Below are 21,402 nucleotides of genomic sequence, written 5' to 3'. Positions count from 1 at the left end.
AGTGGTTAGACCTTTCTCAAGCAGAAACAACATTCCAATTCCATTGCTTCATTTCTACACCATGGAGACACCATATCTGAGAATGTCATAGTTCATCTTCAAAGGTCAGCAATATACTGGGGATATACAGTAAAAAAACAAAAACATTTGTCAATTTATGTTCTCAATTGAATTGATTCAATCAAAGGGTCACAGACCAATGGATTCCACTCTCACTCTGACATGAAAGAAGACACCTTAACTGCTAATATTTCGCAAGGTTGACTGAGGACATGACTGATATTATCATCAATACTCTATGTCCAACCACCCCAAATTTACCGTAACCATGCAAATAAAGACTCGCCACATTACTGTCTGATTGGCTGCAGTGTAAAACCATGCAAACAGTTAGTAAAAAAAAACCCACCCGTGACAGCTACTTGCCGTACCTAGCAAATGGGCAGGAGCAAAAACCAGGTGTGCAATCTCAGCAGTATATAACATGCTGTACTAATGTGTGTGCTTGTGTACGTGTGAACGTACAAGTCTGCTTAGCTCTGCAATGCATTTTTGGACCCACTGGCAGTAAAGAGCAACAATATAGGAAGAGAGAGGAATGGGGGATACAAAGGGTGGGTGGTAAGAGGGAGTTATATACCTCTATGCTACACATATTGAGATACCTGCAATGTACAGATGATGATGAGATGCATTTAATTCTGCTTCCCTGTGCATCACCTTTTGTTTTAATCTTTTAGATGGGTCAAAACATCAAAACAAGTCTGGAGTGGCATAAAATGATTTGCCCAATAATTTGTGTTACATGTAGTAAACTCTTTCTGCACTTACATTTATATAAAAAAAAATACAAAACCAAAAACGAAGAAAAAGTGTAGAGGCAAAGCAAGCAGAGGCAAAGATAGCAAGAAACACAAAGAGAGAGAGACATATAGTAAAGAAAGCAGAGTGGAAAGGGCAGAGAGGCACACAGATCAGATCATACTGCAGAGGGGCAGGGAGACACACCGACCAGATTATACTGCAGAGGGCCAGAGAGGCACACAGACCAGATCATACTGCAGAGGGCCAGAGAGGCACACAGACCAGATCATACTGCAGAGGGCCAGAGAGGCACACAGACCAGATCATACTGCAGAGGGCCAGAGAGGCACACAGACCAGATCATACTGCAGAGGGGCAGGAAGACACACAGACCAGATCATACTGCAGAGGGGCAGAGAGACACACAGACCAGATCATACTGCAGAGGGGCAGAGAAACACACCGACCAGATTATACTGCAGAGGGCCAGAGAAACACACAGATCAGATGATGCCGGACTTAGGGCAAGGCGAGCAAGGTGGCTGCCTTGGGCCCCGTGCCTTCGGGGGCTCTGCGCTCCTTCCGCTCCCTCTCGTTGTCGCCGGGATCCAACTTCCACCCGACTGGAGGGGGGAGCTGGAGGAGGGAGTGTGAGGCCCCCTCCTCCGGTCGGAAAGGTTCCGGCGCCGATACGAGGAGGGAGAGGAGGGAGTGCATGGCCTCCAGACCAGCAGAGAGAGGTAGGTGTAGGGAGGTTGGGTGGTTGTGTCTATATGCGCTTGCTCTGTGAGTAGGTTCTTACCTTTTTCCGGAGTGGGCAGCCTCATGTAGCATCGCATGACACGTTGCCATGGCAACATGACGTCAAATTACAACATGACGCTGCCGGAGGAGGGCTGCTCTGCAAAGCAAGCTCCTTAACTGTTTTCCCAAGCGGGGGCCCTGCTGCCAGCATGCTGCCTTGGGCCCCACAAAGCCTAAGGCCAGCCCTTACTGTAGAGGGCTAGAAACATACATCAGATTATACTGCAGAGGGCCAGATAGACACACAGATCAGATTATACTGCAGAGGGCAGAGAGACACACAGATCAGATCATACTGCAGAGGGCCAGAGAGACACACAAATCAGATCATACTGCAGAGGGCCAGAGAGACACACAGATCAGTCACAAAAATGGGTGAGTGATTGCCTTGGGTGGGTAAGTGACTGCCTGGGTAGGTGAGTGACCTTGACCGTGTGGGTGCTGCTTCCTGCTTCCCTGCCCACCAGATGCTTCGTACACTATTTTTGCCTCACTTCCCCCCCTGCCCCCGATCCCCGCAGCTGCTGCTGCTGCTAGGTGGGTGAGGGGGGGCGCGGGAGAGAGGCTGAGGGGGGGAATGCTCCTGCGGGAATTAGCCCGCCAGTCTCGCAAAGGCCCCTGGTCCCCGTGGCTGCTGCCCGGGGCAGGAGGCTGGCGCAGAGGGAGCTGGGTTGACATGTGTGGGCTCACCATGGCGCTTCCCCTCCGTCCCACATTGGGAGCGGGGGGAGTGGGCCCACAGGCAGCAGGCCGGACACTCAGCTTCCCTGCGCATGCACGCCGAGACCTCTGCTCTGTGCATGCACACAGGGATCGCCGGCATTTGTTATTTTTTTTAAACGGGCACGGCCGCGCCCGGGCCCCCTGACTCACCGAGCCCGGGACGCCAACCCCGGCAGACACATCCTGTTGGCGACCCTGATCGGACCAGTAGTTTTAACACAGTTACATTACACTGCTGTTGGGTATGGTTGTTGGCATACAGGAAGCACCATCTGACCTCTATCTACTCTCTGCTAGTATATTAAGCTATCAGTGGCAATTGGTTTAATATGCTTTTCATGCATTATTGTGTTATTTTAGCATTTTCATGCATATTTTAATTTTTTTGCCATCATTGTAGTTAAAAATTTTCGGGCTTTTGCACAACCAAATCCAAAACTAAAACACAGAAAAAACCCATCCACAACAAAATCCTTTTTTTTTTAGTAATCACCAATACCAAAACAAAAAACACCAGTGCAAGTTCCCACCCCTAACTAAAACATACATAATCCACTCTTAAAAACATAGCAGGATTTAGCCCCTACAGGACAACAACACTGCTTGTTGTACAACTGAATGTTTCATTCACTAGTGACAACTTCATTATTAATGTTGGACAAAAATCAATAGGTGTTCTTTGTTGTTAAATTACTCTCCCAACCAACGCACTAATCCTCTCTTTTTCCAACCCCTAGCTCACCAGGATTGAACGGCAAACATCATTCCTCTTACTATCCAGGCAAAGAAGAGCAACATGTTCTGCACTACTGTGGCTCGGTGGAGACATATTTTGTACTGTCATGGCTAAAAGTACCATCATTTCAAGCAGGAGTCCATTCAAACAATGAAGCAAAGGAAATATACAGCACTCACAGTATGCAGCATTCCGGGGTCAGTGTATGCAGTAGACCAAGTTATTAACACTGTTCAGTAGGTGAGAGAGAAACTGTTATGTTCTTGCGATCTATGTCAAATGTTGGAAACCCTTTGAATTACGTTTTATCACACATTTGATGGCCCTTATAAGTCACATAGCTTTATGCCACCCAGTCCAGGCTGATAATGACATACATATTGATGTAGCGTGTTGCTGGATAAAGGCATACCGCTGTAGCCGCCGGTTCTAGACCATTTGCCTGGGGAAATCTGTGGCAATCTCGCAGTAACCCTGCGAGATTTCTGCAGTAAGGCTAATGGCCACATTTTGAAGAAGAAAAAAATTCCAAATCCAAAACCTGAAATTTTCTTTTTTAGAAGCACCACCAAAACCCAAACATTTTTTTGAGGACAATAACACGAGTAAAAGTGTCCACACATGGAGCTGGCAAACCAGCTTTGAATCACAGTCTCAGCTCTTCTTGTGAGTTTGTGTAAATCCTGTAATCTCCCTGTGCTTCATTGTCAGTGCTATACAAGAAAATACGCTATTATTATAAGTGGAAAAAAAATGATGGCAAGAGATGCAGAAATGGATGTAATGTACCTGATTTTCCTGTTTGCCTCACGTAACCCCTCATTCTATTGGCCTATGTAAGCCCTCTACATATTGTTCCTTGGTGCAAACAGAGCAAAATAAGTAAGAAGCACGGTGCCCAGATGCATGATCAATACACCTCTGTAAGGGGCCTATGCAGAGAGCAGCGGTGGAATTAATTGGAGATAGTAATAAATAGTACCTTTTTTTGCGTGATTTAATCTCCATATGCAGAAAGGTCATAAAACTGCATTTAAAATCATGTCTGCATATGGAGAGTTTCAACCGGCGATATGAGCGCTGTTGAAACTTGTTGTAAAAAAAATCGCGTTTTTTTTTTTTCCCCCACCGGCCGCCGAGCTCCAGCTTCTTGCCAACTTTTGTTGGCGGAGGTAAATGTTGAAAATCGCGCCATTTTGTTGGCGCGAACAGCCGCTAGATGGCGATCGCGCCTTTCTGAATACGGACGTTTTTAACACTGGAGAGATTTAGGTTCTCGCCAGCCGTGCGGCGAGATTTTCAAATAAAAAAAAATGGCGCTTGTTTCAAAACTCGCCATTACCTGCCTTTCTAAAGGCAGATTTTGCCAAAAAAATGGCGCTTTTCCCGATAACGCTGCTCTCTGCATGAGGCCCTAAGTGTCAATTCAAGACACAATATTTTTTTTACAGTACAGTATACAGGCATACCCCGCATTAACGTGCGCAATGGGACCGCGGCATGTATGTAAAGCGAAAATGTACTTAAAGTGAACCACTCCCTTTTTCCCCACTTATCGATGCATGTACTGTACTGCAATCGTCATATACGTGCAGAACTCATGTAAATAACGCATTTGTAACAGGCTCTATAGTCTCCCCGCTTGCGCACAGCTTTGGTACAGGTAGGGAGCCGGTATTGCTGTTGAGGACGTGCTGACATGCGCATGCGTGAGCTGCCGTTTGACTATTGGGCGATATGTACTTACTCGCGAGTGTACTTAAAGTGAGTGTACTTAAAGCGGGGTATGCCTGTACTGTGATATTGGAGAAGACACTGCATCTACAGTATGGATTGTGGGCTTTATTATAAACAAGACATACAGTATGTTTGGGAGTACAGACCCTTACTTCCAGGAGACCCCTGGTGAAATGTAACGCTGTTAAACCAACCGGCACTGATTGGCTGGTATAGAAACTAGTATTCTGTAGAATGCAATGGCTATTCTCAGACGTTCTATGGCTCTTATTCAGTGTACTGTAAAACTGCTTTCCTATCCTGCAGAAGACTTGAGTCGCTTTCATTTAAGTGCTTTTAATAGTATGGTGATTAGGTCATTTTAGTCCATATTTTCTAGCGCTGCTATCCCATAAGGCACTTTCTGCCGCCAGAAGACACCTTATCGCACATTCAAGTGAATTGACTGTCAAATGTTTTCTGCCCCAGAAAAGTGTGTTATGGAATAGCACTGCTTACGAAATAAGGGCCTATCTCCTGAAAAAAAAAAAAAAAACATTTTCTTTACAGCACTGGAACTGGTAGATCCTTTGGCGCTGACCCACGCTATTTGTAGCTCTGAGGACCCCTTCTTTTTAGATATTTATCACTTTAGGTCAGTGTTGGAAATGGGATTTTGGAACTGGGGGTATGTTTAAATCCATCAATGTTATTAACCCCCCCCCCCCCACAAAAAAAGGGTCGATCTCTACCTGTCATATAATTTCAAACATAAATCTATCCCCGCACAGGCTTTCAATTCTTCCGGATTTTTCGGAGATCTGTGGTATAGTGAATATAATTTGTCACCAAAAAATTGTCAATGATTTAACCCTGCAACTTTATCAACAGAATGCTCAGTTTAAGTCTGTGATTAGCGCAGTAACAAATAGTTGCATTAGGGAAATCATCAAGGAACAATTTTGCAAGTCCAGAATTTCATCCAAGCATAACTGATGCACCATCAGATGCAAAATAAATTACCTTTAGACTGTCTAAACGTGCATGATAAATGTTTTTTAAAATTTTGCATCACATTGTTAATGTGCTAAATAAAAATAAACTGTATCATCAGATTCACCAAGAGCAGTCCTTAAGCAAATTACAAGAACACTTTTGCCATTGATTGTAGTTGATTCATCGACCATAACAGAAAAAAAATGTAGTTTTTTTTTTTTTATTATTCCTAATGCCTTATGCATTTCCTGTGCTATGTGGGTTGCAATATCTGCGCAAGATTTTCGGAAATATAAAACAAGACCCAATTTAATTCCGTTGATTTTTTGTAGATCAGTGTCATGTTCCATTTCTGTGTAGCACCTTTTCCCCCACCCTAAGTGAGATCATATAGCTACCGGTGCATACCTGTGAGGTAGAACAGAAGGCCTGAAATCTCCGCTGCGGTATAGGGAGACATCAGGACAGGCTATCAGGGATGGTTCTTCTATCAGCGCAGCGCCTGTAGCCCAGGAGGATCCTGGTGCAGCCAGGGTGAACCTCATAGGCAACTCTTCTTGTGTCTCAAACAGCAGACATCATACAGAGATGATATAACTGTAGGGTGACCGTTCGTCCCGTTTTTGCTGGGCTGTCCCGGTTGCCCGTCCGTCCCGGGAATGTCCCGTTTTTTCTCCCTGGTGCGCGGGGGAGTCGGCGACGGTGCGCGGGGGGTGCGCGGGGAGAGCGAGCGGTGGCGCCGAGAAGGAGGAGGATGCAGCAGCCGGGTAGTATTTTTTTCATGTTAGAATGCCGGGGGGGCTGGGCTTAGAGAGTAGAAGCAGGGGATTGGTTGGAGGTCAGAGGATCTCGGGGGCGGGGCTTAGTACCGGGCCGGATGGAGTGAGCTGCTTCTCAGTGAGAGAGAGGTAGTGTGTGTGTGTCCTGTCTGTATCCTGTGTGTGTGTGCTGTCTGTCTATGTCTCCTGTCTGTCTGTGTGTGTCCTGTGTGTCTCTGTCTGTGTCTCCTGTCTGTCTGTGTGTGTCCTGTCTGTCTGTGTGTGTCTCCTGTTTGTCTGTGTGTGTCCTGTCTGTCTGTGTGTGTCCTGTCTGTCTGTGTGTGTCCTGTCTGTCTGTGTGTGTGTCTCCTGTCTGTCTGTGTGTGTCATAGGAGGAGCTGAGGGGAAGGTATGAGGAGGGGGAGATAGGAGAAGCCGAGGGGAAGGTATGAGGAGGGGGAGATATGAGGAGCTGGGGGGAAGGTATGAGGAGGGGGAGATATGAGGAGCTGGGGGGAAGGTATGAGGAGGGGGAGATATGAGGAGCTGAGAGGAAGGTATGAGGAGGGGGAGATATGAGGAGCTGAGGGGAAGGTATGAAGAGCGGGAGATATGAGGAGCTGAGGGAAAGGTATGAGGAGGGGGAGATATGAGGAGCTGAGGGAAAGGTATGAGGAGGGGAGATATGAGGAGCTGAGGGGAAGGTATGAGGAGGGGGAGATATGAGGAGGGGGAGATATGAGGAGCTGAGGGGATGGTATGAGTAGGGGAGGGGGAGGGATGGGGAGGTATGAGGAGGGGGAGATATGAGGAGCTGAGGGAAAGGTATGAGGAGGGGGAGATATGAGGAGCTGAGGGGTAGGTATGAGGAGGGGGAGATATTAGGAGGGGGAGATGTGAGGAGCTGAGGGAAAGGTATGAGGAGCTGAGGGGAAGGTATGAGGAGGGGAGGGGGAGGGATGGGGAGGTATGGGGAAGGTATGAGTAGGGATGGAGAAGGTATGAGGAGGGGGAGGGGAAGGTATGAGGAGGGGGAGGGGAAGGTATGAGGAGGGGGAGGGGAAGGTATGAAGAGGGATGGGGAAGGTATGATGAGGGTGAGGGGAAGGTATGAGGAGGGGAGGGGAAGGTATGAGGAGGGGAGGGGAAGGTATGAGGAGGGGGTGATATGAGGAGCTAGGGGAAGGTATGAGGAGCTGAGTGGAAGGTATGGGGAGGGGAGAGGGAGGGATGGGGCACGTATGAGGAGGGATGGGGAAGGTATGAGGAGGGGAGATATAAGGAGGGGGGGGGAGGGTAGGTATGAGGAAATGATGGGGAGGGAGAGGTATGAGGAGAGGAGGTATATGGGGAGGAGAAGAGGGGGCAGTATGGGGGGGGGGCAGGTATGAGGAGAGGAGGGGGAAGTATGAGGAGGGGGGGCTGTGTGTGTTTGTCACTGTGTGTGTTTGTCACTGTGTGTGCATGTATATTGGGGAGGGATGAAGACACTCCCCCCGTGGGAGGCAGGAACGACGCGCAGCCCATAATGAAACCGCAGCAGGCAATGGTGATGAAGCACACGATTTATTCAAACATCAGGGTAAAAGAGTCTGGCGGATCCTCTTACACGTTTCAGCCTGAAAAAGGCCCCACAGGCTGAAACGTGTAAGAGGATCCGCCAGACTCTTTTACCCTGATGTTTGAATAAATCGTGTGCTTCATCACCATTGCCTGCTGCGGTTTCATTTTGGGCTGCGCGCCGTTCCTGCCTCCCACGGGGGGAGTGTCTTCATGCTGCAGATCTTCACTGGCTGCGCGCCGGACGGCTGCTGTTCCTGTCATTCCAGGACATAGAGGGATACATCTGATGCGAGCAGAGCCAAGTTTGCAACCGGTTCTCAGATTGCCGGTGCTGCTGTTTATTCTTACTACTGGCCTCCCATCACTTTTCAGAACCGTGAGTCTACAATTACAATTTCACTGGCGCTCTAAGGAGAGCTATTTGTTTATTGCTAAGACTGTGTTAATCGGTTGTTTTGGGATCTGGTCAGCATTACATTTACCTATTATCAGGATGCAGCTGTCTTCTATAGACTCTTGGAAGCGCCTGGATAGTTAACCTCTTGGTTACCTGGTTTCATATATTGGGGAGGGAGGTTGAGTGTGGGGAGGGGAGAAAAATACATGGGGGTGGGGGTGTAAGAGAGAGGGGGGAGGAATGGGTGAGAGGGGGGAGGAATGGGTGACTGGGAAGTGTGAAGTGGGGTGAGAGTGAGGAGGTGTGTGAGAAAGGGGGGTTCTCGCAAGGCCGCCGAAACGTGGGTAGAGGGCCCCGGTGAAAACGTTCTTCCTGGGCCCCAGGAAAGCTGTCTGCGGCCCTGCATGGCAGTGATGTCACTGACTGCCACGAGGAGAGCAAGAGACCCTATTTTGCAAAGTGTAAGGTCACATTTTTAAAAGTCTTAATTTTAATTAATGGATAAGGGAAACTCCCTAATTGGGTGCTCTGTATACTTCCAGTGTTGCTGCATACTGTATAGGCATATGATAATATCATTAGAGCAGGGTTTTACATCCTCTTAAATAATAATAAGTCCAGCAAAAAATCCCAGCCTGGAGAGAATAATAAATCAACTGTAATCCGTTAAGTGAAGGGAGAAAGCCATCTAACCTGCTCCGGTGAGTATGTCGCTCCACCCGGCAGTCCCTCTCTGGGCGGGCTATTCAAACCTCCCGTTGTTTCACAGAATGTAGGAGTATGTACTCACAGTTCCAATTCGATCTCCGATCTGCCTCTCCAGCTGGGGATGAAGGGATGGTCCCTGCTCCACTGCGTGCCTCTGTTCAAATGGTAGAATCGTAGATAGAGGAGTAGTAGAACGAGCACTGCGGTTAGAATAGGCTGGAGGCAAAGTGCTGTTGAAAAACTTTATTACGGCATACAAGCCAGGTTAAAACAACATGAGGAGGATCCTCTGACGCGTTTCGTCCCTAGGGGGACTTTATCGAAGAGTAATCTTATGGTAGCCGGACATTGCTATTTATAGCCCCTCTCCCCTGTGTGCAGGTACGTAGCTCTTCCCTCCAATCTCTGCTGTCTCCACAGCTGATGGATGCTTATTTATTAGTGGAGGTGGAGGGCCCCGCACCCGCACACCACGGGCAGGTAGCTAATATATTAAAAAGAGCTCAAACCATCATGTATACCCTCATCTATGTGTACACTTACTTATACAAACGTGCTCAAAATAAGCAATTGTAGTATGTAATTCATTAGTTGCTTAGCTTGGACACATAGTGACGGCATACGGTTAAAAGGTTTAAAAAGAATAACAACAACTACCAGCCTGTCTGGTCTAACCCATCAAACTGATACAAACACACAACAGTACATATTTTAAAAAAAACATACATAATGAACAATTAACCAAGACAAAAAAGTGCATATACCTTAAATCCATCCTAAGACTGAATGAACACACACATATGGTATGCAATCCCATAGGATACAGACCCATATAACTATTTTTTAGCCTAAGAAGGACTGAGAAAAAAATATGATAATGGCAAGAAAAAAATAATAATAAAAAAAGATATGTACATAAAAAAAAGGAAATGTACATTGAAAACAAAACAACTAAATAAATAAGAAAAATTGTTATTCCTAAAATACAATATACTCCTATGTAAAAGTAAAAAAGAAAATATAATTTAATTGCAACAATAATACAGAAAAAGGGAGAGATGTCAGGATGTATGTGTTCAATCACTTAGTATGGATATATATATCCAGTATTATCCAGTAGTTATCCAGTATATATATCCAGTATATTATTTTTTTCTATATTATCATCATATAAACAGTTTAACCAGTTATAACGCTTATATAGATCATAGTAAGCACACAGAGGCCATATCAAAGGTAATCTTAATAAGGAATACTCATGTCCAATAGCAATCTTAGTAAACATTAACCAAGAGAACAGACTAATAAAGAAGCACATCTGTAGATAGTTTTACAATAATATACAGCAGGTTCTAGAAAAGACTTTGTATCATACATAATTTTGCAATGATATACAGCAGGTTATGGAATAGGCCTTTTCCATAACCTGCTGTATATCATTGCAAAATTATCTACAAATTTGCTCTTCTATTATTCTGTTCTCAATATGTATGATACAAAGTCTTTTCTAGAACCTGCTGTATATTATTGTAAAACTATCTACAGATTTGCTTCTTTATTAGATGGATTTACAGTATATGCACTTTTTTGTCTTGGTTAATTGTTCATTATGTATGGTTTTTTTAAATATGTACTATTGTGTGTTTGTATCAGTTTGATGGGTTAGACCGGACAGGCTGGTAGTTGTTGTTATTCTTTTTAAACCTTTTAACAGTATGCCGTCACTATGTGTCCAAGCTAAGCAACTAATGAATTACATACTACAATTGCTTATTTTGAGCACGTTTGTATAAGTAAGTGTACACATAGATGAGGGTATACATGATGGTTTGAGCTCTTTTTAATATATTAGCTACCTGCCCGTGGTGTGCGGGTGCGTGGCCCTCCACCTCCACTAATAAATAAGCATCCATCAGCTGTGGAGACAGCAGAGATTGGAGGGAAGAGCTACGTACCTGCACACAGGGGAGAGGGGCTATAAATAGCAATGTCCGGCTACCATAAGATTACTCTTCGATAAAGTCCCCCTAGGGACGAAACGCGTCAGAGGATCCTCCTCATGTTGTTTAAACCTGGCTTGTATGCCGTAATAAAGTTTTTCAACATCACTTTGCCTCCAGCCTATTCTAACCGCAGTGCTCGTTCTACTACTCCTCTATCTTAATTTTAATTAATGCCTAAAAAATTTATTTTAATTTGTCAATTATCTATTTAATTTTAATTTGTTCATTATTTTAATTTTAATTAATGTCTTCATTATTTATATACGCACAAACACACACTGCAGGGCCCACCTCCTATACACACAGACACACTCTGCAGCCCCCACCAACGGGACGCATTATGGTGCAGAGGCATCACGTGATGCCACATTGTCATGGCAACATGTCACCTCCTAACGTCAGTGTCTCGTTGTCATGGCAACAGGGTGCGTCACGTGATGTAATTTGTTTTATAAATACATTTTATTGTGTCCCGGTTTTTCATTTTGAAAATCTGGTCACCCTATGTAACTGGCTTTTATTGGTTCAATAGTCATCACAGGCTTCATTCCCTGAAAGCAGTAACCCTGGCTTGAGGCCGTGAGCACCCCTCCTCAGAATACCTTACCTCCTAACAATGCAAGGCCTCAGCCCACTCCTGTCCAGGAGAGACTTACTGCTGTGTCCTCATAGCAGGGAGGGCAGCACAGAACTAACTCCCAGAACCCTTACTCTAACCTCTAGAGCAGGCCTGCACAACACGCGGCCCGCGGCCTGCACTCACTGTGCGGCCTGCGGCGGCTTTCTGCTACCCGCCTCCCTCCCGAGTCCGCTCCCCTACGTGCCCGCTCCCCCCGTGAGACCGCTCTCCCCCTCCCCCGCGAGTAGGGTTGCCAGGTGTCCGGTTTTCACCCGGACAGGCGGATAATTCCGTTGCCTGTCCGGTATAAAATCGGAGGTAATACCGGACACATATGTGTCCGGTATTACCATTATTGCGGCGGAGGCGGAGGGCTGGCAGCGCAAGCGCGAGGACGGCGCGAGGGCAGGCAGTGCAGAGACTGGAGGTGGACGGTGGCCGGGCAGCAGAACTCGTGAGAATCTGTGCAGCCTGTCCCTGATTGGCTTTCCGCTCCTCCAATCAGAGGACAGCGGGGGTGGAGCCCACACCCCGGCGAACCAGAGAAGTCTGTGTCCTTCCTGGCAATAAGGTAAGGACACAATTTGGGGGGCAGGGTGAGATGTTGAGAGATGGTGGGGCCAGGGTGAGATGGTGAGAGGATTGGGGGGCCAGAGTGAGATGGTGAAAGGATGGGGGGCCAGGGTGAAATAGTGAGAGGATGGGGGGGGGGGGCAGGTTGAGATGGTGAGAGGATGGTGGGGCCAGGGTGAGATAGTGAGAGGATGGGGGGGGTGCAGGTTGAGATGGTGAGAGGATGGGGGGCCAAGGTGAGGTGGTGAGAGGATGGGGGGGCCAGGGTGAGAGGATGATCGTGGGGGCAGGGTGAGATGATGGTGTGGGGGGGGGGCAGGGTGAGATGATGATGGGGCAGGGTGCGATGATGATGATAATGGGGTGGGGGATAAGATGGGGATAGGGTTTTTTTAATGTATTGGGGAGGTGGGGGTATATTTTACTTGTATTGTGGAGGTGGGGGTATATTTTACGTGTATTGTGGAGATGGGGGTATTTTTTAAATGTATTAGGTGGAGGTGGGGTATTTTTTAAATGTATTTGGGGGAAGTGGGGGTGTTTTTTAAATGTATTTAGGGGCGTGGAGGTATTTTTTATATGTATTTGGGGGGCGTGGGGGTGTTTTTTAAATGTATTAGGGTGACGTGAGGGTGTTTTTTATATGTATTTGGGGGGCGTGGGGGTATTTTTTTATATGTGTTTGGGGGGGGCGTTGGTGTCCAGTATTTTTGGACAAGCCATCTGGCAACCCTACCCGCGAGCCCGCTCTCCCCCTCCCCCACGAGCCCGCTCTCCCCCTCCCCCGTGAGCCCGCTCTCCCCTGCGAGCCCGCTCTCTCCCTCCCCCGCGAACCCGCTCTCCCCCTCGCAGGTTAGCAGCGCGCCATAGCATTGAGGCAGTTCCGTGCCTGCTGCTTGCTAGAGCGTGCATGCAGTCCTGCCTGCTCTACCGCAAACCGAGGTAGTGAAGGAGGAAGAGGGGGGAGGGGGTAGGGGAGGGGGGGGTGGCGAGATGATGTGATATGAAGTGCAGGGGGGGGGGGTGATTTGAAGTGCAGGGGAGGGTGATTTGAGGTACAGGGGAGGGTGATTTGAGGTACAGGGGAGGGTGATTTGAAGTGCAGGGGAGGTTGATTTGAAGTGCAGGGGAGGGTGATTTGAGGTACAGGGGAGGGTGATTTGAGGTACAGGGGAGGGTGATTTGAGGTACAGGGGAGGGCGATTTGAAGTGCAGGGGAGGGTGATTTGAGGTACAGGGGAGGGTGATTTGAGGTACAGGGGAGGGCGATTTGAAGTGCAGGGGAGGGTGATTTGAAGTGCAGGGGGGTGATTTGAAGTGCAGGGGAGGGTGATTTGAAGTGCAGGGGGGTGATTTGAAGTGCAGGGGGGTGATTTGAAGTGCAGGGGGGTGATTTGAAGTGCAGGGGGGTGATTTGAAGTGCAGGGGGGTGATTTGAAGTGCAGGGGAGGGTGATTTGAAGTGCAGGGGAGGGTGATTTGAAGTGCAGGGGAGGGTGATTTGAGGTGCGGGGGGGGGGGTATTTGAAGTGCAGGGGAGGGTGATTGAAGTGCAGGGGGCTGATTTCAGGTGAAGGGGAGGGTGATTTGAGGTGCGGGGGGGGGGGGTATTTGAAGTGCAGGGGGGTGATTTGAGGTTTAGGGAGGGTGATTTGAGGTGCAGGGGAGGGTGATTTGAGGTGCAGGGGAGGGTGATTTCAGGTGCAGGGGGTGTGATCTGAAGTTATGGGGGGTGATATGAAGTGCAGGGGGTCTGATTTGAAGTGCAGGGGGGTGATTTGAGGTGCAGGGGAGGGTGATTTGAGGTGCAGGGGAGGGTGATTTGAGGTGCAGGGGAGTGATGTGAGGAGCAGGGGGGGAGAGTGATGTGAGGTGCAGGGGAGGAGAGGGATGTGAGGTGCAGGGGAGGAGAGGGATGTGAGGTGCAGAGGGGAGAGTGATGTGAGGTGCAGGGGAGGAGAGGTATGTGAGGTGCAGGGGAGGAGAGGGATGTGAGGTGCAGAGGGGAGAGTGATGTGAGGTGCAGGGGAGGAGAGGTATGTGAGGTGCAGGGGGGAGAGGAATGTGAGGTGCAGAGGGGAGAGTGATGTGAGGTGCAGGGGAGGAGAGGTATGTGAGGTGCAGGGGGGAGAGGAATGTGAGGTGCAGGGGGGAGAGGGATGTGAGGTGCAGGGGAGGAGAGGGATGTGAGGTGCAGAGGGGAGAGTGATGTGAGGTGCAGGGGAGGAGAGGTATGTGAGGTGCAGGGGGGAGAGGAATGTGAGGTGCAGGGGGGAGAGGGATGTGAGGTGCAGGGGGGAGAGGGATGTGAGGTGCAGGGGGGGAGAGTGATGTGAGGTGCAGGGGGGGAGAGGGATGTGAGGTGCAGGTGGGAGAGGGATGTGAGGTGCAGAGGGGAGAGTGATGTGAGGTGCAGGGGAGGAGAGGGATGTGAGGTGCAGGGGGGGAGAGGAATGTGAGGTGCAGGGGGGAGAGGGATGTGAGGTGCAGGGGGGAGAGGGATGTGAGGTGCAGGGGGGGTGGTATGTGTTTGGTGTGCAGGGGGGTATTGTGTTTGTTGTGGAGGGGGAGTATTATTTGTGTGGGTGAGGGGGAGAGATGGGGGTTTGAGAGATAGATGGGGAGTCTCGCAAAGGTTGATAATGAGGGGTTCTGGGGGAGATATATGATGAGGGGTGCTGGGAGAGATATATGAGGATGATGATGGGTGCTGGGGGAAATATGAGGATGATGATGATGATGGTGAGAGGTGTTGGAGGAGAAATGATGATGATTATTTTACCCGTGCGGCCCAAATCTTTTTTCATTGGAGCAGTTCGGCCCTTCTCACTTAACAAGTTATGCAGGCCTGCTCTAGAGGAACACCCCCTCCTTCCCAGGGGAGTGGCTTGTAAGCCGGCCTCCTATCAGTCATAGGCCCCTCTTGTAATACCAGGCTACTCCTGAACTTTATTAGGTAACACACATATAAGAATGCAACCAGGCCCTGCAGGATTTGTTCCCAACACTGCTGGGACTTACAGTGCTAGAGAAGCTTACAGTGCTAGAGAGGCTTACAGTGCTAGAGAGGCCAGGGAATTAGTAGCCCAAGGGGACTTGGCTACATCTGTAAAAGGTCTAACTGTGTACAATATTAAAAACGGTTCTAAAAATTCTGCATATTTTTTCTTCGCATACTGTATCTTAAATGATTTATAGACTGTTTGTTTTATTATTTGTTTAGTTGCTGTATTTCAATTTTTTTGACATGCACTGTGAGTTTGACTATTGTGTTTGAAAATTGTTTTTCTTCTTTCAATTGGTTGCTTTTAGTGCCACTTGCTTGGATTTCATAATTACACCATTCTTGAGATAGATGTATTCCATGGGTTTGTTCAGTCCCCAAATGAAAGATGTTGCTACACACCCCGCACCCTATTTTTTTTTTTTTTGTCATAATCCATAGATATACTTGTTTATTTGTTAAAAACATTTCACGGGTCCAACAATCTGGAATATCACTCATGGAATTTTCACAAATTGACTACCCTTTCTCTTGAAGTTCTGTACATTTAGACGTTGATGCCTTGGGACTGGGAGACTGCGGGGAGACGAGGGTGTCCCTGTCAATGTCGTCTTTCTAAATAATTAAAGTTTTTTTATTGTACTGTTTTCACTTTCACTAACACTACCATTATCAGGTTCAGTGCACTTTTTCTTAAAGAATTTTAAAACACTAATTTTGAGGGTTATCTTAATGAACACGAACGTAAAGTTTCAAGTAACCAAAAGTCAAGGGTCCCTGACCTCTTTGCAAGGGTTCCTGGGAGTTCAACACTAGCTGGGGTATTTCCCTGCTGGTAACTACAACTCCCACGAACCTTTGCAACAGGTCAGTGATGTCAGAGTGCCCTTATGTGGCTAGATCTGACACATAATGGCACTGGCATCACTGAGCTGACTACAAATGCCAGAAGACGTTGCTATAGGCAACTCTACTGTCCCGGTCGCTGCTGTTTGCAGTTGGGGTACGGTTACCTCACCACAAACAGTTGCCGGTGACAGTAAAGTTGGCGACATCTGTATGAAAAATAGTTCATTACTTGGTTGATATGCGGGGCCAGCAGGACTATAGTAATAAAGTTAAAAAAGGCATATATCTAAAAAAAAAAGAGGTACATATATAATTTCAATTTGCCAATTTTCTTCTATCACCTACATTTTTTTTCTATCTCCAGAACTAGGAGGATGCCATCTTCCCGTATCCCACGCCCCCTCACCCCATTTCCAGGCCTGCTTTAGTTACCAGTGATTCTTCATTTAAATGGAAGTCCAATAAGTAGCTGCAAACAATAATGTTGCGGCTCCTGCAAGACACGCAAGATGACGGCCATTTTGATTATTCTGGAGGGAGCAGAAACACTAGCAACTACACCTGTATGTATCTCCGGAACCAGGAGAGCCACACAGCTAAATAAAATGTGCTTCAGCTCCAGTGGACACCAGTTCAAATAATGTAAAAAATAAATACAAACAACAGGCAGGATTGTTGCTTTATAGTCTGGCAGTCATTTCCCCATGTTTCTCTTTAAACAAAGGTACCATGATCTATTTTATAAACAGCAAGATTGACTGTTTTCGGCATTGGGGCAAGCCGCAGGTCCACCATTGCGCTGTGCCAGAGGATTGTCGCTGCGTGGAATCAGATCTGGAAGGATGGTACCCCCGCAGCGTGACAGCGGCTTCCCTGGAGCTGCGGCTTCAAGCTTTTTCAGCCGACACTCTGGAGATAGCGAGTCTCTCTACAACTGTATGTATTAAAAATGCTATTTATGGACCCTAATACATACGACACTACTTTTCTTTTCATTTTTCAAATAAAATCATAAAATAAATAGTTACTCACGAAAGCCTAATTTCTGTTACTTCTAGGAAACAGTATGGGACCTATGCAACTGAGCGTAGCAAACGGGTGTTGTAGAGCAACTTTTGTGGATGTGAAACGCAATTTCTGTTTCGCTTATGTGCACCGACGTACTAAGCTCAGAATTTCCCACACACTACACACTAAAAAAAGACTGTTTCTGTACGCACAAAAACAGGAGAAAGTGCATCAGAAACGTCAGCAAAGTTCAACTTGGCATAAACCCTGAAAAGACTCGTGAAAGCGTTAACACAGAATGACTTGTCTATGTATTAACCCAAACATGTGTTTAATGCAGCATGGATGTTTCATTACATAGGTTAACAAAATACATTATTTTTATAGTACGGCTATTACAAATAATATTAAACTACTAATTTATATTTACTACTAATAATATTTATAAATAAAAACTACACCTCATTCTGTTTTAATTTAAATGGTGTCAATCAATTCAATATGAGGAACGCAACAAAAATAATTTCAAACAACAAGTTGCACGTCCTATGTATAAAGTCTTCATACATATGAAGTATACTATTTAAAGCTGGGGTGGGGAACGTCCGGCCATTTGGTCCGGCCCCCGTGAGTCAGGGCGTCCGGCCGTGTCCCTCGATAAATCCCGTCACCTGGTTACCACTGGGTGACAGGATTTTGCGCGCTCTCACTGCGCCTGCAAGAAAGGAAGGGGAAAAAGAAACCTCCCCCTTTCCTGATTGGCTGCCGCGTGTTGGCATGTAAGATTTTTTTTTTGGCCTCCCATCAGCCCCCCCCCCTCCTCTGTGCACGTCCACAGAAGAGCAAGTCTGCGGAGGGAGAGACACCTCAATACCGACCTCCTCCCCACACCGGGCAGCAGTTGTGGAGGGTAATTGCTCCAATCCTCCCCCCGCTCAGATTCCCCCCCGCGCACTTACACGGTCCTCCTTCTCCCCACACCGGGCTGCAGTTGCAGAGGAGGGCACCTGCTCCGATGCCCCCTTCCTCGGATTCCCCCCCTCCCCCCCGTGCACTTACACGGTCCTCCTTTACCCCACACCGAGTAGCAGTTGCGGAGGGCACCTGCTCCGATCCCGCCCCCCTGCTCAGATTTCCCCCCCCACCTGTGTGTGTCTGAGTGTGTGTGTGTCTGTGTGTGTCTGAGTGTGTGTGTGTCAGAGAGAGAGTGTGTGTGTGTGTGTCAGAGAGAGAGAGAGAGAGTGTGTGTGTGAGAGTGTGTGTGTGTGAGAGAGTGTGTGTGTGTCAGAGTGTGTGTGTGTGTGTGTGTGTGTCAGAGAGTGTGTGTGTGTGTGTGTGTGTGTGTGTGTGTGTGTGTGTGTGTGTGTGTGTGTGTGTGTGTGTGTCAGAGAGTGTGTGTGTGTGTGTCAGAGAGAGAGAGTGTGTGTCATAGAGAGAGTGTGTGTGTCAGAGAGAGTGTGTGTGTCCGAGAGAGTGTGTGTGTCAGAGAGAGTGTGTGTGTCAGAGAGAGTGTGTGTGTCAGAGAGAGTGTGTGTCAGAGAGAGTGAGTGAGTGTGTGTGTCAGAGAGAGTGAGTGTGTGTGTCAGAGAGAGTGAGTGTGTGTGTCAGAGAGAGAGAGTGTGTGTGTCAGAGAGAGAGTGTGTGTGTCAGAGAGAGAGAGTGTGTGTGTCAGAGAGAGAGAGTGTGTGTGTCAGAGAGAGAGTGTGTGTATCAGAGAGAGAGAGTGTGTGTGAAAGCGAGAGAGAGAGAGAGAGAGAGAGAGAGAGAGAGAGAGAGAGAGTGTGGGTGTCAGAGAGAGATAGTGTGTGTGTCAGAGGGAGAGAGTGTGTGTCAGAGAGAGAGTGTGTGTCAGAGAGAGAGTGTGTGTCAGAGAGAGAGTGTGTGTCAGAGAGAGTGTGTGTGTCAGAGAGAGAGTGTGTGTCAGAGAGAGTGTGTGTGTCAGAGAGAGTGTGTGTGTCAGAGAGAGTGTGTGTGTCAGAGAGAGGGTGTGTGTCAGAGAGAGTGTGTGTGTCAGAGAGAGAGAGTGTGTCAGAGAGAGAGAGTGTGTGTGAGAGAGAGTGTGTCTGAGAGAGAGATTGGGTCTGAGAGTGGTTCTGAGAGTCTGAGAATGAGAGTGGGTCTGAGAGTGACAATGGGTCTGAGAGTCTGAGAGTGACAGTGGGTCTGAGAGTGACAGTGGGTCTGAGAGTGACAGTGGGTCTGAGAGTGACAGTGGGTCTGAGAGTCTAGTGTGGGTCTGAGAGTCTGAGAGTGGGTCTGAGTGTCTGAGAAAGAGTCTGAGTGTGGGTCTGAGTCTGAGAGTGGGTCGCAGAGTCTGAGAGTGGGTCTGAGAGTCTGAGAGTGGGTCTGAGAGTCTGAGAGTGGGTCTGAGAGTCTGAGAGTGGGTCTGAGGTTTGAGTTAGTCTGAGAGTGAGTCTGAGAGAGAGTCTGAGAGAGAGTCTGAGAGAGAGTCTGAGAGAGGGTTTGAGAGAGGGTCTGAGAGAGGGTCTGAGAGAGGGTCTGAGAGTCTGAGAGAGGGTCTGAGAGAGGGTCTGAGAGTGGGTCTGAGAGTGGGTCTGAGAGTGGGTCTGAGAGAGAGTCTGAGAGAGGGTCTAAGAGTCTGAGAGAGGGTCTGAGAGAGAGTCTGAGAGTGGGTCTGAGAGAGAGTCTAAGAGAGGGTCTGAGAGTCTGAGAGAGGGTCTGAGAGAGGGTCTGAGAGTGGGTCTGAGAGAGGGTCTGAGAGTCTGAGAGAGGGTCTGAGAGAGAGTCTGAGAGTGGGTCTGAGAGTGGGTCTGAGAGAGTCTGAGAGAGGGTCTGAGAGAGGGTCTGAGAATGGGTCTGAGAGAGTCTGAGAGAGAGTCTGAGAGTGGGTCTGAGAGTGAGTCTGAGAGTGAGTCTGAGAGTGAGTCTGAGAGTGAGTCTGAGAGTGAGTTTGAGAGAGAGTCTGAGAGTGAGTCCGAGAGTGAGTCCGAGAGAGAGTCCGAGAGAGAGTCCGAGAGTGGGTCTGAGAGTGGGTTTGAGAGTGGGTCTGAGAGTGAGTCTGAGAGTGAGTCTGAGAGTGAGTCTGAGAGAGAGTCTGAGAGAGAGTCTGAGAGAGAGTCTGAGAAAGTCTGAGAGAGGGTCTGAGAGAGGGTCTGAGAGTGGGTCTGAGAGAGAGTCTGAGAGTGGGTCTGAGAGTGGGTCTGAGAGTGGGTCTGAGAGTGGGTCTGAGAGAGAGTCTGAGAGAGAGTCTGAGAGTTTGAGAGAGTCTGAGAGAGAGTCTGAGCGTGGGTCTGAGCGTGGGTCTGAGAGAGAGTCTGAGAGAGAGTCTGAGAGAGAGTCTGAGAGAGAGTCTGAGAGAGGGTCTGAGAGTGGGTCTGAGAGAGAGTCTGAGAGTGGGTCTGAGAGTGGGTCTGAGAGAGAGTCTGAGAGAGTCTGAGAGTTTGAGAGAGTCTGAGAGAGAGTCTGAGCGTGGGTCTGAGAGTGGGTCTGAGAGTGGGTCTGAGAGAGAGTCTGAGAGAGAGTCTGAGAGAGAGTCTGAGAGAGTCTGAGAGAGGGTCTGAGAGTCTGAGTGTGGGTCTGAGAGTGGGTCTGAGAGTCTGAGAGTGGGTCTGAGAGTCTGAGAGTGGATTTGAGAGTGGGTTTGAGAGTGGGTCTGAGAGTGGGTCTGAGAGTGGGTCTGAGAGTATGAGAGTGGGTCTGAGAGTGGGTCTGAGAGTCTGAGAGTGGGTCTGAGAGTCTGAGAGTGGGTCTGAGAGTCTGAGAGCGGGTCTGAGAGTCTGAGAGTGGGTCTGAGAGTCTGAGAGTGGGTCTGAGAGTGGGTCTGAGAGTCTGAGAGTGGGTCTGAGAGTCTGAGAGTGGGTCTGAGAGTCTGAGAGTGGGTTTGAGAGTGGGTCTGAGAGTGGGTCTGAGAGTCTGAGAGTGGATCTGAGAGTATGAGAGTGGGTCTGAGAGTCTGAGAGTGGGTCTGAGAGTCTGAGAGTGGGTCTGAGAGTCTGAGAGTGGGTCTGAGAGTCTGAGAGTGGGTCTGAGAGTCTGAGAGTGGGTCTGAGAGTGGGTCTGAGAGTGGGTCTGAGAGTATGAGAGTGGGTCTGAGAGTGGGTCTGAGAGTCTGAGAGTGGGTCTGAGAGTGGGTCTGAGTGGGTTTGAGAGTCTGAGAGTGGGTCTGAGAGTGGGTCTGAGAG

The 21,402-nt window shown here is 48.2% G+C and overlaps 1 protein-coding gene and 1 long non-coding RNA gene across 4 annotated transcripts in view; one reads left to right on the top strand and one right to left on the bottom strand.

Moving 5' to 3' along the window:
- VOPP1 (VOPP1 WW domain binding protein) overlaps window positions 1-21,402 on the bottom strand; it is a 191,299-nt gene that overhangs the window by 155,883 nt on the left and 14,014 nt on the right. The window contains exon 1 of one of the 2 annotated variants that reach the window (XM_075586571.1): window positions 17,012-17,145. The exons of the other annotated variant lie outside the window; for it this stretch is intronic. Within the exon in view, the coding sequence (XP_075442686.1) occupies window positions 17,012-17,047 (36 nt within the window). The 5' untranslated portion in view covers window positions 17,048-17,145. Of the gene's footprint in view, window positions 1-17,011; window positions 17,146-21,402 lie in introns of those variants that run through there. 2 annotated transcript variants of the gene reach the window in all.
- On the top strand, window positions 1,278-17,230 carry LOC142487364 (uncharacterized). 2 transcript variants are annotated; one of them, XR_012799206.1, is made up of 4 exons: window positions 1,278-1,983; window positions 3,069-3,264; window positions 16,617-16,815; window positions 16,977-17,230. It is a non-coding gene; the product is annotated as an uncharacterized LOC142487364 (long non-coding RNA). The 2 variants fall into 2 exon arrangements; XR_012799205.1 differs by having other exon boundaries at window positions 16,617-17,230.

This window comes from Ascaphus truei, chromosome 2 (assembly GCF_040206685.1).
Source record: "Ascaphus truei isolate aAscTru1 chromosome 2, aAscTru1.hap1, whole genome shotgun sequence".
In the NCBI taxonomy this organism is placed as follows: Eukaryota; Metazoa; Chordata; class Amphibia; order Anura; family Ascaphidae; genus Ascaphus; species Ascaphus truei.
This window is presented reverse-complemented; position numbering and strand designations above follow the sequence as displayed.